Source organism: Danio rerio, chromosome 18 (genome assembly GCF_049306965.1).
Source record: "Danio rerio strain Tuebingen ecotype United States chromosome 18, GRCz12tu, whole genome shotgun sequence".
Taxonomy (NCBI): Eukaryota; Metazoa; Chordata; class Actinopteri; order Cypriniformes; family Danionidae; genus Danio; species Danio rerio.
This window is the reverse complement of record NC_133193.1, coordinates 37,746,314-37,763,766: the sequence shown is the minus strand read 5'-3', so window position 1 is coordinate 37,763,766 and position 17,453 is coordinate 37,746,314. Positions and strand designations below refer to the sequence as shown.

Genomic DNA, 17,453 nt, shown 5'->3' with positions numbered 1-17,453 from the left:
CAAGTCAAATATTATTTACTGCCATCATGGCAAAGATAAAATAAAGTTGTTTGAAATGAGTTATTAAAACTTTTATGCTCAGAAATGTGTTGAAAAAAAAAAAACTTTTCTTCATTAAACATAAATTGGGAAAAATAAACAAAAGGGGGGGGGGGGGCTAATATTTCTGACTTCAGACTGTATGTATATTAAGACGTAGACTTGGTACTGCAAATGTTTAGCTAACAAATAGCAAAAGCTTTAGATCAATGGTATGAGATCTTTATTGATATGCTGCTTATTTAACTTCTCTATAAATATATTGTAAAATGGCTGAGTTGAGAACGGCTGCTACAAGTTACATTGTGCAAAATGGGCAAAGTGCAAGTGAGTTAAAACAAGTAAGAGAAAGCAAACGCTTCAGCACATTGCTCTCTTCAGTGCTCACATTCAAAGCAACAAACACACATTAAAGTAGACTGAGAATCAGAGACAATTAGCTCAATTCAATTTAATAAACCAGCAAGCTCATTTTTTAAACATCATGTTGTTTTGGTCATTTGGCCTTAATCGTTTCAGTGTTATTGAATTATGAATGACCTCCAGAATCAAGAGTGTGCTCTGCATCTCACACCTTCAAACGCCACCGCGCGTTCACTACATGTCAGGATTGCCTTCTGAGGTGCAAGTAAATTATTAAATGAAGGAAAGATTCAAGCAGCTTTTCCTACCACAGCAAATTCTGTTTTTAGTGTTGATATTTGGCTACATTTTGTACAGTTTGTCTCTTTCGATGGAAATGCAGCTTTATTTACACATCTTTTATGCCATAATCCAGTTTTGCACATAAAGTTAATTTGGATTTTTGCATGGAAACATAGCTATTGACACATAACAGAGAAAAAAAGACATAAACATACACACTCAGACACACACTCAGACACACACACAAACACACACACACACACACACACACACACACACACACACACACACACACACACACACACACACACACACACACACACACACACACACACACACACACACACAGAAAATTATAATTTTTCTAAAAAAAAAGGAATATTTTATTATAATGATTAAAAATAAATTATTATTGTTGTCAAAGACGAAAACAGATCTTAATTTCATGGTACAGTTGATGTCAGAATTATTAGCCCTTCTGTAAATAACAACTACTTTTATATTTTTTTCACCAATTTTTGTTTAACAAAGATTTTTTCAACACATTTCCAAACATATCAATTTTAATAACTAAATAGTCGTTATAGCCTAATAACTGTTTATATATATAGTTAGTTAAGTTTTTAGTTAATGGGTAAATATATATATATATATATATATATATATATATATATATATATATATATATATATATATATATATATATATATATATATATATATATATATATATTTGCCATGATAACAGTACATGGTATTTTACAATATTTCTACTAGATATTAGTATTTAGCTTAATGCAATTTAAAGGCTTACCTAGGTTAATTAAGTAAACTATTCAAATAAGGATAATTAGGCAAGTTACTGTTTAATGATGGTTTGTTCTGTAGCTAACCGAAAAAACAAATGCTTAAAAGGGCTAATAATTGTGACCTTAAAATGATAAAAAAAAACAGAAATAAAAAAATGCTTTTTTCTAGGCTAAATAAAACAAATAAAACTTTATCCAGAAGAAAAAAAAAATTAGATAAAATACTGGAAAATATCTCTTACTCACATAATTATTAAACATAATTTGGCAAATATTTGAAAAAGAAACATTCTTTGACAAATATAATGTTCAAAGGGTACCTATGATGAAAATCATCTTTGGGAAGCTGTTTGGACAGAACTGTGTGTATGTATAGTGTATCTACGGTCATATTGGAGTGATATAAACACAATAAGACTCTTTTTTATTTTCTGACGTCAAAATGGGTCCAAATCCCTTACATTTTGAGGCCCACAGCAACTTGACATAAATCAGATTCATTTTGTACATTAACATAACAGATATTCATACAATAATGGACTTTATTGTATATCCTATCACATTACACACAGTGCAAAGTTAAACGAGTGCGCTGTGTGTGTGTGTGAACCTTGTAACAACTGACTCAGTGTGTGTGACTCAGTAAAAGGCTTGAATTAATTCCACAACAGATACATCAATGATAATCATTGGGAAAGTTCTTACTGAACTATTTCTCACAAATGTGCTGTGTATCTGAAGCAGCCAAGGTGGAGTTTGAGGAACACTCTGACAGGCACGTGGGAACACAGCAAAATATGGGGACCCAAAACAACTCTATGGGTGTTAATTTCAACACTTTGAAAGTGTCTCATGGGGTCCACTCAAAACAGAGTTAAATCAACACTTTCAAAAGGGTTGGCACATTGACACCGAAGTAAGGGTTCATTTTAACTCTAGGCAGAGTTAAAAATGTAACTATATTTAACACCACCTGGTGTAATATATTGTTATTTTATTCAACTCTCTTGAGTGTAAATATGGTAAAAAGGTCAAATAGACTGTAAATTACAAAAGAAAAAACATTTTATTTGAAAACATTCACCACTTCAACAATTCATTCAGTTTTTAAAATGCAACAATGTCAGATATGCTTTAAATGTTTTATTAGTACAGACAGTATCAACAAAATATGTATGACCAGTGCTCAAAAAGGCTGTTTCAGTCCTTTGGTCCAAACTTGATGTTTCATCAGAGCAATTTGAAAGTTTAATATATTGTCACTCATAGTTTTCTTCTGACCACATAGTTTTCTTCTGAAATCACATTTTAAACTTTTTGGCGTGCAAATCTTTCACTTCTGGTGTTTCCTTGTTCCTCCATATCAAACATAGCAGTTTAAATGAAGGTATAAATGCTGTAAACTTGTGTGAAAACAAACTGGAGCTAGGAAATCTCATCAAGCATGTCCTGTGAATGAAGTGCTTCCCAGCCACAGGATGACCTTTTTATCCATGACGATGTAGCAGCTGCTGATCGCACGTCTGGTGGTTCCTGATGCACGGATATAGGGTGATGCTCATCTAAGAACTCTTCAAGACTCCAGCATGACTAGGAAAAATGTTTGAAAACAAATTGCAATCAAATTCTATGATATATTTAAAAGAACATTTAAAGTAAATAAAACATTCAAGAAATCTAAACTCACCATTTGAAAATCTTCATGATGGTCCACAACTTGACTCTCCCAGCTGGTTGATGTGACAGGATATGGAAAAGTAGAAAAAACACATACATCACTGTTGAATCTCCAAACACAATTAGGTTAACCACTATGACTAGAACTGGAAAAACAGGCAGCTGTCTGTCCAGAATCCTGAATTTAACACAACACTTGGAGCAAAATTTAGAGGAGCTTAAAATCTTTTATATCATTTAGTGATGCTGACTTCCCCAAAATATTGGCCACAGTGTAAAAAATATTCATAAACTTACAGTTTTCTGTAAGCGTGTGCGTGCGTGCGTGTGTGTGTGTGTGTGTGTGTGCGTGTTTCTTTACCAGATTCAACTTGTTAGGCCCTTTCAGGTCCAGTATTGACGCCACCTTTACTGGAGTCTAGCAGATGTTTCAGGTCCAAATATAATCTAAAATATTAGGATAAGCAGAAGAGGAAAAGTGCAAAGCAAAGAGCAAAACATTATTTAAGTAACAGTTCACCCACAATACAAAACTTATCACCTTCATGTCATTTGTTATTCTCTAATGCTCTAATACCCTCTCAGCTTATGTGAAACAAATACAGAACTTTATCAAACATACCTTCATTATTATCACCACATATGACCAAGAAGGTGTGCTTGGTCATTTCACCAACTCTGGAAATACACCATCCGCCTCTAATCAGCCACCGTCACAGGGTCTTGTGTTATTGTATAGAGAACTGTGGCTGTTAAAAAACAACAACACATTAGTATCTAACACATATGCATAACCTTCAGATAAAAAAGAGAGATGAACATCACAAAGTATGCCTCACACTTTTTCAGATATCTTTTGATTCAGATGTTGATTATTGATAATAAATCTACAAATCAAACCTGTATCATCATTAGGCTGCTCAAATATGAATCAGTTGATTAATTTTACAGACAGGTGGCTGTTTACAACGCACTAAATTGTCTTTAATAAAACGGAAATGTTGTGTACAGTACATGCTAAGTTTAGACTATAGTTTTAAGCACAACATCATGCGGGAGAAAAAGCTTGACTAAGATCTTCCTGACTACAGAAATAGCCTAACTTACAAACGTCAGACATCCCGAGTTGGGAAAAGTCATTTTCGGGGGATACAGAGTTGATTTGCGGGAGGTAGCGGGAGAGATGAGAACCTAAAGAGCTGGGATGAGTTGCGCGCGACGTACCTGAAGAGCTGGGAGGGATGCGGTGGAGAGGGGTGTGCAAAGTGTTTAATGACCGGGCGGGAGACGCGCGATTTCCGGGAGATTATCATTCATTTGCGGGCATCTACTTGGGCATCTGGGAGTCTCTGTGCATTTGCGGGATAACGTTAACGTTAGTCCCGCAACTTCCAGGAGACTTCTGTAACGTTAAATGTCTGATAAAGTGCAAACGCGGTCATTTAAATACATTAATGTTAACATTCCGACTTTAATGGTTGTCAACACTTAATATAATTCAAGCGTACGTTATCACACGAGTCTATGGGCTAACGGTAACGTTATATGGACGGCCACGAATGAACCAGTTTAAAAGGGCCGCGGTGTTTAAAATAACCAAATTAACGTACACGAATAACAAACAATCATATGTTTCAGTCAGGAAGCCTTTTACAAGTAAGCATATGTTCATTTACTCACCAGATATGTTTTAGAAACTCTCCAGAGCTTATGGAAACCGTCCTGTGTTGCCGTTAGCATCCGGGCAGAGTAACGTTAGGCTGCTCCGGGGATTCCCTCGCTAGTTTGCTTCGAATTAAAGGAGAAGTGTCGATTTTATTTTACAGATGGGTAACAACGCACAAAATGGCATTAAGCGTGACAGAAATGTGTTGAACATGTACATTTGATGTTTTTATGCACTATGTATGCGTGAGCATATATAAAAACATTCTTGAAAAGAAGTCAATAGTAATGCAGTTAAGCTAGATACACAAACGACCATGAATGAACCGCAGAAGTTTAAAATTGTCACTCCATTCTAAAGTTATTAACTTAACAATATGTTTACAACTGTGTTTCCTTAAAGAAAGTCAGTAAAATACCAACATTTAGGTAGTTTGACTCACCAGTTGCTGTTCTAAACCTCAGATGGAAAATGGCGTCTGGAAAATTCTTCAGTGACTGGGGCTGCATGAATTCCCGGATGTTGGAAATAACACCACCAAGTGTTGAATAGATAACTCCTTGATTTCGCACTGAATAAAATCAATTCTAACTCTTATTATATTCATTTATCAAAATCTAACTCTTTAACGTCAACACTTTACTCTGAAATGCTTCAACACCGAGAATTTAACTCTGATGAATTTGCTGTGAACGGTGGGTGGGGAGTACTAGCATTATAGGTACAGGCAACACAGCTACAATGTTTTCAAAGCAGAAAATTCCAATATTCTTAAAGCTATAATAAATAATCTGATGAGTGTTTCTAGCTGAAACCTTACAGACACATTGTGGAGACACAAAAGATGTATCCTAAATCTTGAAAAAGGGGATAAATAGGTGCCCTTTTAAGGATCTAATAATTTTGTTCTAATGTAAATGTTTTTTTGTTTTGTTTTTCTGTCGGTTTAATTAATCTTTGAATGCAAAATACTACTACTAATAATTACAACTAACAATAATGACAAAAATAAAAATCCAAGCCAGACTTTTGAATGCTTTTGTACATCTTGTGTGTTTTTTACAGAGATGGAGGCCTGTCAGCTTGTTTATCAACCTACCAAAGTACATTTGTGCAGAAGGCAGGAAGGACTCAGCACGCGACAAGCCCCGTCCCACACACACACACACACGTACACACATACACAGCTGTCAATGCCAGAGCAGCCCTGACAGCAAACACCACTCTCTTACTGTCACATCACATACACTGTCCTGCCACACACACACACACACACACACCTGACAGCTCTCATACTCACAGAAGCGCCTTCACACACAAGGAAGAAAATAAAGTAAGTATTCAGTCACTCTTACAGAGACAACAATACTATAGTCCTACATTTACATAGACAATGGTAAATCTAATTATTACCTAATTATTGTTTTGTATTATTAATAAAACAACAATATGGTTAAAGTGTTTACATGAGTTCCTGTTTTACACTTTACAGTACATATATTAATGGTACCTTCCCACGCAATGTCCATGGCAGAATAATATATACTGTATATATCAACATACAGTTTCTTTGTTACAGTACAATTTACAATATTGGGCTGTTTGGTTTAATAATTACCAGTGCAATACATGAAAACAGAAGACAGCAGATACAAATTCTTGTTCAAAGACATGTTCTTTTGTTTACCATAAACTGCTGACCACTGCCAAGTGTGTAACCTGTGTGTCACAAAATGCAAAGAAAACCTTGACTTGACATTTTTATTAAATCTTACAAAATCATTTTTATTTTTTTTTCTTTAGTAAACCTTAAATCTCAGGTCTGTTACTAAACAACTCTAATTATTTAGCATAAAATTTTTTTTAAAAAAAAGTCAATTGGCCTGAAATATGTTTTTGCAGTCTGTTTTTACATGTGTTCTGTCATTAAAACATAACACATCTTCAGGGTCCTCAAAGAGTCTTTCTACCATTAAACATCTTTGTTTTTTGTTCCTCATTTTTAATCATCAATGTATGTAATAATTGTATGTAGCTCTCAAACAATTTTAAAATTAGGACTGCTATCAGGTTGCCCTAAAGTCAAGACAATAATCTTCTGACCAATCAAATGCTCTATCTTATCTTATATGTTCCCTTTAAGACAATTCTCATTTGATTTTCAAATGATGTACTTGAGCTCAACCAATCTCACTGGCAGACCTGTGATACAAACAAAATGCTATTGGATGCTTTTAATTAAGGGAAAGAGATACTTTATGCCCCGCTCTGTCTTCATGTTTCAATTGAGATCATGCCAAATTTCTAATAAAACAAATGCACTTTTCAAAGCACTTCACAGGACCTTTAAGTATTTTGATATAAAGCCATCAAGCTGAGGCCAGCAGAGAAGGAATGCTACACCAAAAGCACATACAAATGGTCAAACTTGGATTGATGATTATAAAAACATTTTTTTTTTAGTGGATTAACTTAAAGAATGTACACAGGCAAAATAAACATTGTATATGTTCACATGGACTTTAAATTAATATAACAGACAGGACATGCTGTTCTATATTATCTTTTGTCCTAAATGTGGTCCTAACTTAAATTAATATGGTTACCAAACAGATAGGATATGATTCTAAAGATCTTAAAAATAATTCTTAAATCTTTGTCTAATGTCTTCCTTGTAGTTTTGTAATCAAAAATGAAACATCAAACATTACCGGCTATTCTCCGGAAAGGTCTGTATGTATGAACAGGCCCTTTTTAAAAATACTGGTAAATTTGTTTCGCCAATTTTCCGGAAAGTAAAGTTGTAACATTACCGGTAATTTTCCTGAATGTTGTACTGTGTGAACGCAGAAGGAAGATTGCTGGAAAGACGTGAGACGTCTACTTTAGCCAATAAAACACTCAGACGCATTCACGTCCACGTGGTTTATGAAAACAAAAGCCTTTGAAAGTTTTTTCAAACACATTAAGATGTTAGATGTTAGTCAGATAGAATTTCTATGTTCCTTCGACCTGAGTACTTGGGGCATAGCAAACAACCCTGACCTCAGAAAAAAATACTTTTAACATCCAAGATGGCAGCTAGTTACATCATTTAATATGACCTTTTGTTGACAACCAATTTGAAAAGTGACAGCCAGCATTTTCTGTCTTTTTTGTTTTTGCATAAATTAATAAATTTATAATAATTAGATTGCAGTAAAACCAACCTGTGTACTTGGGCCAAATGATAAATAATATTACCTGTTTTTTTTTTTTTTTTGTTCTTGACAACTAATTTGAAAAGTGGCAGCCAGCATTTTCTGTTCTTTTTGTTTTTGCCATAATGCAAATGTCATGGCAATCTCATTTGGTGAACAGGATACTGTGACACACGACTGACTGAAACACACTGAGGTCAGAAGCGGAACATTTTACAGCTGAATGTATATGTACTACAACAACTAAAACTGCAACATGAAAGCAATATTCTAAAAGCAAATAATGTAAACACTTTAATTATAATATTGTCTTATTCAGAATAAGGTCAAAATACTACTGAAGTCCATGTAGAGGTACCCAGCCTTGAATCAGTGTGTGAAATGTGATATAAAATCTGTAAAGTAGTTAATGCATTTACTAACATGAACTAATCATGAACAATACATGTACAGCATTTATTAATCATAATTGAACATTTACCAATGCATTATTAACATCCAAGTCCAAGCTTGTTGACATTAGTTAATGCACCATGTGTAAACATGATCTAACAATGAACTACTAAATGTATTGTTCATTGTTTGTTCATGTTAGTAAATGCATTGATTAACATTAACTACTGAGACACATTTGCTCATTGTGCACCTCCAGGATAAAATAATATAAAAATAAAATAAAACTAGACTCTCTTCATGAGGAGACATGTCACATTGTGTAGGGAAGATATCCTCATCGCCTTGGTGAAATAAATATTCCTATTTAGACAGACAGCGCTGCATTGGAATGCAAATGTAATACAAGACGGTTTTCTCTCAGACTAGGAGGAAGATGGATGACTGTTACCCAACTGAGCAAATCATAAAGTGCTGCTCTTTCTCATTCCCCACACACATTAAATCATTCTAGAGGAGAGGAGGGGGTGTTTTATAGATAATGGTGTTATATTGAGCTGTAATGCGAGCTGTGCTGAGAGCGTTGGATGCAGCGTGTGTGACGAAGGGCTGAATCCTGAGAAAATGAGGATGAAATACTGGGTCAGAATAATCTACCTGGAGTGTGTCAACCTTGCAAATAATATTAGTGGCTATCAGTGCGTCATAGTTTAAAACTCTCTTCTTAGTGAGCCACATATTTAGTCAGCCTCTCATCTGATCTATGCTCTCTAAAAAAGTGCTTTCTATCAAATCTGACTGCTTATAATGCTCTTGGAAAAAGGTAACCAATAAGGCTTAAATGAAGCAACGTTCAGAGCTAAAGCAATGATCAGTTTATTTTGAATTGATTTGTTTTGCTTTCACCTGCAATTAATTGTGTTTTAACTAACTTGAAGCTTTACATTTATTTATTTTTTCCTTAAATAAAAAACAAAAATGATAGCCTAATTAACCCAACATCTATATTACAATAATGTAACAGTAACACTCACTTCAGTGTTTAGCTACATACAGCGAAGCATAAAATATTATTAGCTAACCTGTGAAACATTTATTCTTTCCCAAATATTTCTCAAGTGATATTAAATGGAGCAAGGAACTTCACAGTAGTTCTAATAGTGTTTTTTCTTCTGTAGAAAGTCTTATTTGTTTTCTGCAAGAACTGGTTCATTTCCTCCAGTAAACCAAACAAGTGCTACCATTTTGACAATTTAAACCTTCTCAATAGCAAATTTAAACTGAATCCCTAACGTAACTGAAGATCTGAGTTTAGAGTGAAGTTCTCTTTTTTACAGAAACACCATTATATTTTCTTGTATGGATGGTACAAAAACAAGTGTTACAAGAATGTATAAAATATTTAATGATCTTCCACCACCACCCCTCAAACAATGTAAGATTGTCTGCAAGGACAATATAAGACAGACTAGGTTATCAGTTAAAGGGGATATTTTCAGTTAAACTTATGAGAACTGCTTATGGACAATCAGTTATTTTTATTTATTTATTTGTTTTTTTCAGTTAGAGCAGCAGAAAGCTGGAATTAAATACCAGTGCATATGAGAGAGCGTACCACTTTTAATAATTATAAAACAATTGGCTTATTAAAAAAAAAAAAAAATTCAACCACTGAGTTAATTTAATTAAATTTTTAAATTTTATTTTTAATTTAATGTATTGTCTGTATTGTACTGTAAGTGTATCTTGTATTACATTTTTCTTTAAATAGCTAACTTATTTCTGAAGGATCAAGGCACACTGAAAATTAAAGAGTAATGATCCTGAACAATCTCACAGGAATGCATTAAAATATTGTAAAATATCATAAACAGATGTTTGTACTATATCAAATAAATTTAGCCCAATAAAAATATGGTTTTAAACTTTATTCAAAACCAATAAAAAAATAAAAAATAAGATATTTCTGAACGGTAATGTAAATCGTCACCTTAGAATTGTAAGGTTTTATCTGAGAAATATGCAAGAAACAACATAGTGTAATATTATTACTGCAAAACTGTCCTCACACAAACACTAGGTATATTTCATGAGCTTGGGTTGTTACATTTAAAATGTGAACAAATCTGTGAATCAAAATGTGTGGTATATGTGCTGACAATAATGTGGATTATTCAACAAACACTTACTCCAGGAGTTTCTTCGCATGCTCTTGTTCATGTGTGCTGTTCTGGAGCTCCAATTTCAAAGAATTCATCTCATCTTCCAGGCCTGTAAAAAAAAAAGGCAAAAAAAAGAAAGAACTTTCATTAAATGCAGCAACTTAAGTAACACTTTAAGTAAGTAAGTACTTTACTGAGTACTTTACTTTACTTAGTATTTTACTGAATAATTTAAATTTAAATTACTATGTAATTAAAAAAAAAAAAAAAATAATATATATATATATATATATATATATATATATATATATATATATATATATATATATATATATATATATATATATATATATATATATATACTTTTAGTTTTTCTTACATTTTTAGTGCCATATCTGCATTTTTATGTTGCTATTTTCATTCAACCTATGGTCACTACTTTATATGTTAAATATTTTCTTGTCTGTGGTTTGCTGTCCTATCTGATCTGTGATCTGTCCTATCAAATGGTGCACAGAAAAATCACATCAGACAGACCGACCACTTTATAAATCCAGCAAACATATACAGTGTAAAACCATTAAAAGTGTCCATAAAGATGAAAAATTGTTACAAGTAACGAGCGAGAGACTGTATGACTGCATGTCATTGATAAGAAGATGAAATATTCCTATAATGACTAAAATCACGAAATGGTCTTAAACAATAATGTTAATGTACAACAGAACGTTATGTTTTTGAATACATGCACAAATTGCTTGCATTATATCAGCACTGCGCGAGCTTAGTTTGCGATGCCAACTGCTGGACACTAGTAGTTTGTTCTAAGTGCATAACCTAAGCATTAAAGGGCACCTATTTTACCCCTTTTTCAAGATTTAAGATACATCTTTTGTGTCTCCAGAATGTGTTTGTAAAGTTTCATCTCAAAACACCCATCAGATTATTCAATATATCTTTCAAAAGTTGCTAGTAGCTGGTTTTGTTGCCTGTGCCTTGAATGCTAGTTCTTCCCGCCCACCGTTCCCATGTGCCTGTGATGCTTTGTTCACACCTGACGTGTCATGAGCGGACAAATCACGCAGTTTCCGTGTGAAAAGACGTGTGAACAATTTTAGTTTACTCGCTTTATTCGCACATCAAATTCACTTCATAATGGACAGATTTGCATCATGGGCAGGGTTTCTGTCTGCCCGGTGACTCTAGCTTCATTGCTAAATGGCTAACATAGATTTTATTGAGAGAATGGTTGTGTTTATAGCTCTGTGAGTTTATAAACTCCTACAGAAACTATACCTGATGGAAGCTTTTAGCGATGCTTCCGATTGAGCCGAGCCCAGCTTCTTCTGTGTCAGCCGGAAGATTTTCCCAGGGACACAAACAACAGGCGCTACATCATAATTACGCCTTTATAAGACAAAGCTCCTGATTGGTTAATGCGGTGCAAATGTCCACTGGAGTTCAGATTTTCCAACTCGATCAATTCATGCGACATGCATCATTCGCGACATAGATCAATAAAATCTGTCACTTTATTCGTTTCGTTCGCACATATAGTACCGCAGGATATCTATTTGCATCTTTGCATTGACTTAACCCTTTGATGCCCTACATAGGTCTAAAGTGACCCGTCTAAGCTTATTTTTTCTATATCTGTTTTAAAGCTTGTGCATCAAAGGGTTAACATGTAAATCACTCGCGTTTGGCACTTCATCCGCGTCTGGTGTGAACGCCGCAGTAGAGTGTGCCTCAATCTCTGCCTCAGCTGCGTCAGATAAACAGCACGGTGACAGACATTAAGGAAACAGATCTCACGTAACGTTTGTGACAAATACCACAGTAAAAACTTTCCCAATTATTATTTGATGTATTTGTTGTGTAGTTGCAACAATGTTTTGCACAGCAAATGTGACAGAATACACATTGATTTCCACTGCTGTATGGATGTCTGTTTATGCATAAAAGAAACCTTATTTAACATCCACAAACCAGGATTGAAGTGTCATCTTGTCCTTGTCGTTGCACTGACATGCGGCTGTGGTGATAAAGATGCTAAAATTGCTGTAATTCATTACAAGCATGCACTGTTTTAAAAACATTTTTAACTTGTAAAACTCATTCCTGATCACTTTTGATGATGATTGATGATCACAGAGAGCTGAACAGATCTTTTAATCCCAGTTGCTTTGCACACTGCCTGTCTTGTTGATATGATTGTATGTGTCACTACGGAAACACGTTAATACATGGCTGTCAATCAAATCAGTGGGTGGGAAAACTGCATTCATTCATCACGTTGCGGTTATCCTCAAAATAGGAGGGATTTGGATCCTATTTTTAACATCAGGAAATTTAAAAAAGAGACTTATTGGGCCCTATCATACACCCGGTGCAATGCGGAGCAACTATTGAGGACTCAAAAGTTGTTTGCTAGTTTCAGCTTGGTGCAAGAGTCGTTTTGATGTTTTCCGCCACACTGTTTAAATAGCAAATGCATTTGCGCTCATATGTGTGCCTATAAACGTTCTGGTCTAAAAAAAGAAGCTGTATTGCTATTTTGAGGAACTTATAGAAGGTTCAGATAGATCAGATCAAAGCTGGTCTATTACAGCGCAGAGCATGTTAGTTGTGCGCCTCGCTTACACATTGCTTAATACAGACAGGGTGTACAGCAATACCCAAATATCTTTACAAATGAAAAAAATAATTAAAATATCAAGGATATATATAGGATATAATAAGGATATATGGCCTATAGGATATAAATATATATATTTAAAGGATTAAAATATTACAAAACATATTATTTTCTAGCCTACATAAATATAAAAAAACAAACTTTCATGCCTTCTTCATCTTGGGGGGCTTTTTCAATTCATTCATAATTTGCTTTTGCATAATGTTATTATTATAAGCAGTATTATTTTTATATGCATATGTATATTTATTTTATTAAAAACAAGTTTAGATTTGCCCACCTATCAGGTTTTAGACTATATGGGGCATAGCATGTGTATTTGGATATAACTCAGTTGTTTGAACACACTTCGTTATTATTGTTCATTTATTCATTTGCTGTAAATAAGAACTGAATTTGAAAGTAGTTTTGAAAAAAAAAATATTTGTCCTTAACAATTTAAATTAATTATATTTAGGCTAATTGATGTCTGTGTGTACAAGGTTTCCCTATCCACAAGAGCGAAAGTGAAAGTAGATAATGAGAAGGCTTATCTCTCATTCTCGCGCTGCAGATGCTCTGCTTGACTGTTTTCTTAATAGTGAAATGCTCAGTTTTTCCACTTACAAAGTCAGTCATGTAAAAAGCAAATGTGCTATGGCGCAATGCAACTGACTCTTAAAGGGAATGGGAGATACAGTAAGACTTTGATTGGTTTATTCTCAAAACACACCTATAACTCACCTATTAGACGAATAGGGTAAAAGCGGATTTTTCCGTCCTTAAATTACCAAAAGTGGATTCTGACACGCCCTAGTTGCTTTTGCGCTCTGTGCTTTGCACTTTGCGCATGGATCATCAAAATAGAGCCCGTTGTGTTTATATCACTCCAATATTTCACTATATCACTAAACCTACACACAGTTCTGTACAAACAGCTTGCAAAAGATGATTTCATTATAGTTGCCTTTTAACACACAGTCACAGCTAAATTTGTGCCTCATAAGGCCCGTGCACACAGAGACTTTTTTGCTCATGTTTTCCATCGATGTTTAATGCCTTGTGACTAAATAAAAGGTGTCAATGTGATCGTGCACACCAACGCGCAAAACGGCAGGCATAAAAGTGTCATTTTTAAAGAATTGCCTCATGCTCAGTTTTTTTTTTTTTTTTTTTTTTGATGCAACGCAAACAATAAAAACGTCCCGGTGTTTACGAGCCTTTAAGTTACACAGATTTCACTAAACAACATCAACATGCTTTCTGTCAGCTTATCATAGATGCAAATATGAATGTAATTTGTTCCCACATTAAATTATTCTCACAATTAAATGCATACAGCATGAACGACAAATAATTTAACTTACACTTAGAAGCACGTTAAAAAAGAAAATGATGATAATCTATGCTGCATTTTAATTACCAAAATGCACAAGTGTGCCCGTTTTTGCGTTTGTTTTAGAACTTCCGATTCAGTCATCTATGGGAGAAATGACTAGGAATAATAAACGCCAGAAAATGGTCAAACTTTCGCTACCAACAAGTGTTTACATGACTATACAGATCAAGTAGAAAATTATAATAAAAAAAGTGTCAGTTTGCAACACCAAGCAGCATAATGAGCTGTTTTAACATGTAAAAATGAATGGAAGTAAATGAGACCGGAAGTCTCGAGCCAAAAACATTCAAATGGCTGCATCCAATCACATGCAAAGAATAAGGTCAGTAAAGGGGAATACTTCTCGCTACTCACTTCACTTGAGTTCTTTTATAAGGGCTATTTTTTTATTTTGAGAAGTGTTTACAACAGACACTTTTACTCTACTTGCACTACTTTTTTGACATTCTTTGACAAACATGACACTTTAAACAACTAACAGGCTATGGTGTTAGTCGGGTGATGAAGACTCGCTTCAGGAAACTTGTGTATTAAAAGAAATGTTCACAATAATAAATCCAACTCTAACATCTACTGTTGGCAAAAGTTAAAAACAGATCTCTGTCTTGCTGTCTTTTGTCACTTGCTATAAATGTTCATCTGGTTTTCTTCCCTCGTTCATCTATTCCCCCCACTGCCAATAAAAGTAACTCTTTTCTCTCTCTCTCTTTCCCTGCTTTTTATCTCTTGCGAAGCACTGAAGCATAATCTGCCTATCGGTTGCCAGCAGCCATAATTGAGGGTGAACTCTACACCCAAACACGGGCCAGTGAAAGCATTCTCATTCATCATCTCGGCTCGGTGACATCCGATGCAGCGTTCGGGAGGCTGCATTCACTCGGTCCTGCTCTCATTATCATGAAGAGAGCAAAGAGACAGGGGGAAAAACAGCCAAGGATTTGAAACAGGAGACATTTTAAAAGACGAGAGGGAGAAGAGGATGACAGGAAACTGTAGGAGTTGGACTGGCCACAGATTTAGAGCTGTGCTACTGCAGTCACCTGACACACAGGACATCCAACCCCGCAAATTATACACTTACAAGCCCATCTTCGTCTGGTTTTGTCTGATGACAGTGTTTGGTATTTAAAGTGGCCCTAAAATGCATTTGCACCCTTAAATCTGTGGCATTTCATTTGATTACGAAGCCAAGAGGCATCTGCAAACAAATGATGTCCGAGTTTCTCACTGAACCAACGGCACCTTTAGGCATGTTTGTAATTATTTTTAACAAGGTGGTGTCAAGGATAATTTACAAAGTCAGTTCCTCTCAATCCCACACAGGGTGCATTTTCCAAACAACAGCATAACTTGCCCTGAACTATTATAGTACGATGCATCGTTTGGGAAATGAACGATGTAGTGATGATTTCCCCAAGATCGTAGTTTCTCTGTTGCAGAGCCAACATTTGAACCATGTTAGTTATAACGTAACATTTTCATAATACGTGTAATAATAATAATTATTATTATTATTATTATTATTATTATATTTATTAAGTAGGATATTGTTTATTTATTTATTTTTAAAGTCTACTCTTAAAATTTGGCACGTTCAGAAATCTTCTTACCATGTAACGGGGAGACTGACACGGAGGGATCCATTTGCAGTATTTATTAAGTCACACTTTACTCAACATACAACACGCACGACTGTGCGAACATACAACATACACAGCAATGAATATGGGCTGGCGATTGACAGACAGAGTTATTACCAGGCATGGGTCAGAGGCAGGCAGCGTGATTCAGAGTCCGTGTAACATGCTTGGGTCGAGGGCAGGCAGCGAGTATCAGAGTCCGTGTAACAGGCTTTAGGTCGTGGGCAGGCAGAAGGCAGAGCAGAGTCAGGAAACGGGCTGAAGTAGTAAACGGGAGATCAGGCAGGATAGAACGCTCAGTAATGCTGGCCGGGGCTAAACAAGACTTCGCAAAGGTGTGTGTGTGTGTGAGCTGCTTATAAAGGGTACGTGGGTCATTAACGGAATGGAGATCAGGTGTGCTGGAATCAGAGTGAAAGGATGACGTAATGTTAAAAGTCCGGAGATGGTGGCCTCTGCTGGCCAGCGAGGGGAATGACTGGGACCGAGTCGGTGACAGAGCACTCCCCCCGCCCCCCAACGAACGGCTCTTGAAGTGAGGAGAATCGATGCCGGGGTCTTCCACGGGGGCGAGGGGCCGGCATATCCGGATGTTGCAAGTGGAACTCTTCCAGTAGTGTTGAGTCAAGAATGTCCTTACGGTTGATCCATGATCTTTCCTCCGGGCCGTACCCCTCCCAATCGATGAGGTATTGGAGTTGTCCACCCCAGCGTCTGGATCTCAGGATCTGATAGGCCTCCTCTCCATCGATCATGAAAGGCGGGGGACCTTGTTCACCGGCTGCCACCTCCCTATCCACCTCGGCTGGACCAACAGCAGGATTGAGCAGGGAGACATGGAAAGTGGGAGAAATACGGTATTGATTAGGGAGTGTCAGTCGGAACGAAACAGGAGATATTTGTTTGTCTATTTGGAAGGGACCCACGTACCTGGGGCTGAGCTTCTTGCAGGGTAGTCTGAGGCGTAGGTCATGGGTGGAGAGCCATACCCACTGTACTGGGGAATACGTGGGACCAGGACGACGGTGTCGGTCGGCTTGTTCTTTAAATCGGTGTACGGCATGAGAGAGATGGGTGTGAGCTGCGTTCCACACTTCCTCGCAACTTCTGAACCATGTATCGACAGCAGGAAGTTCAGTGGTCTCGC

General features: G+C 35.8%; 1 protein-coding gene and 1 long non-coding RNA gene across 3 annotated transcripts in view; both read right to left on the bottom strand.

The window, feature by feature from the left end:
• Nucleotides 1–17,453, bottom strand: part of lekr1 (Leucine-, glutamate- and lysine-rich protein 1) — a 268,183-nt gene that overhangs the window by 88,355 nt on the left and 162,375 nt on the right. For both annotated transcript variants that reach the window (XM_073929990.1, XM_073929991.1), the window contains exon 7: nucleotides 10,618–10,699. In XM_073929990.1, coding sequence (XP_073786091.1) covers nucleotides 10,618–10,699 — 82 coding nt within the window. The remainder of the gene's footprint in view (nucleotides 1–10,617; nucleotides 10,700–17,453) is intronic.
• On the bottom strand, nucleotides 2,623–5,315 carry LOC137488312 (uncharacterized). The gene is made up of 6 exons (XR_011010243.2): nucleotides 5,278–5,315; nucleotides 4,850–4,957; nucleotides 3,792–3,918; nucleotides 3,531–3,616; nucleotides 3,180–3,222; nucleotides 2,623–3,082 (listed from the first exon to the last, which is right to left on the bottom strand). It is a non-coding gene; the product is annotated as an uncharacterized lncRNA (long non-coding RNA).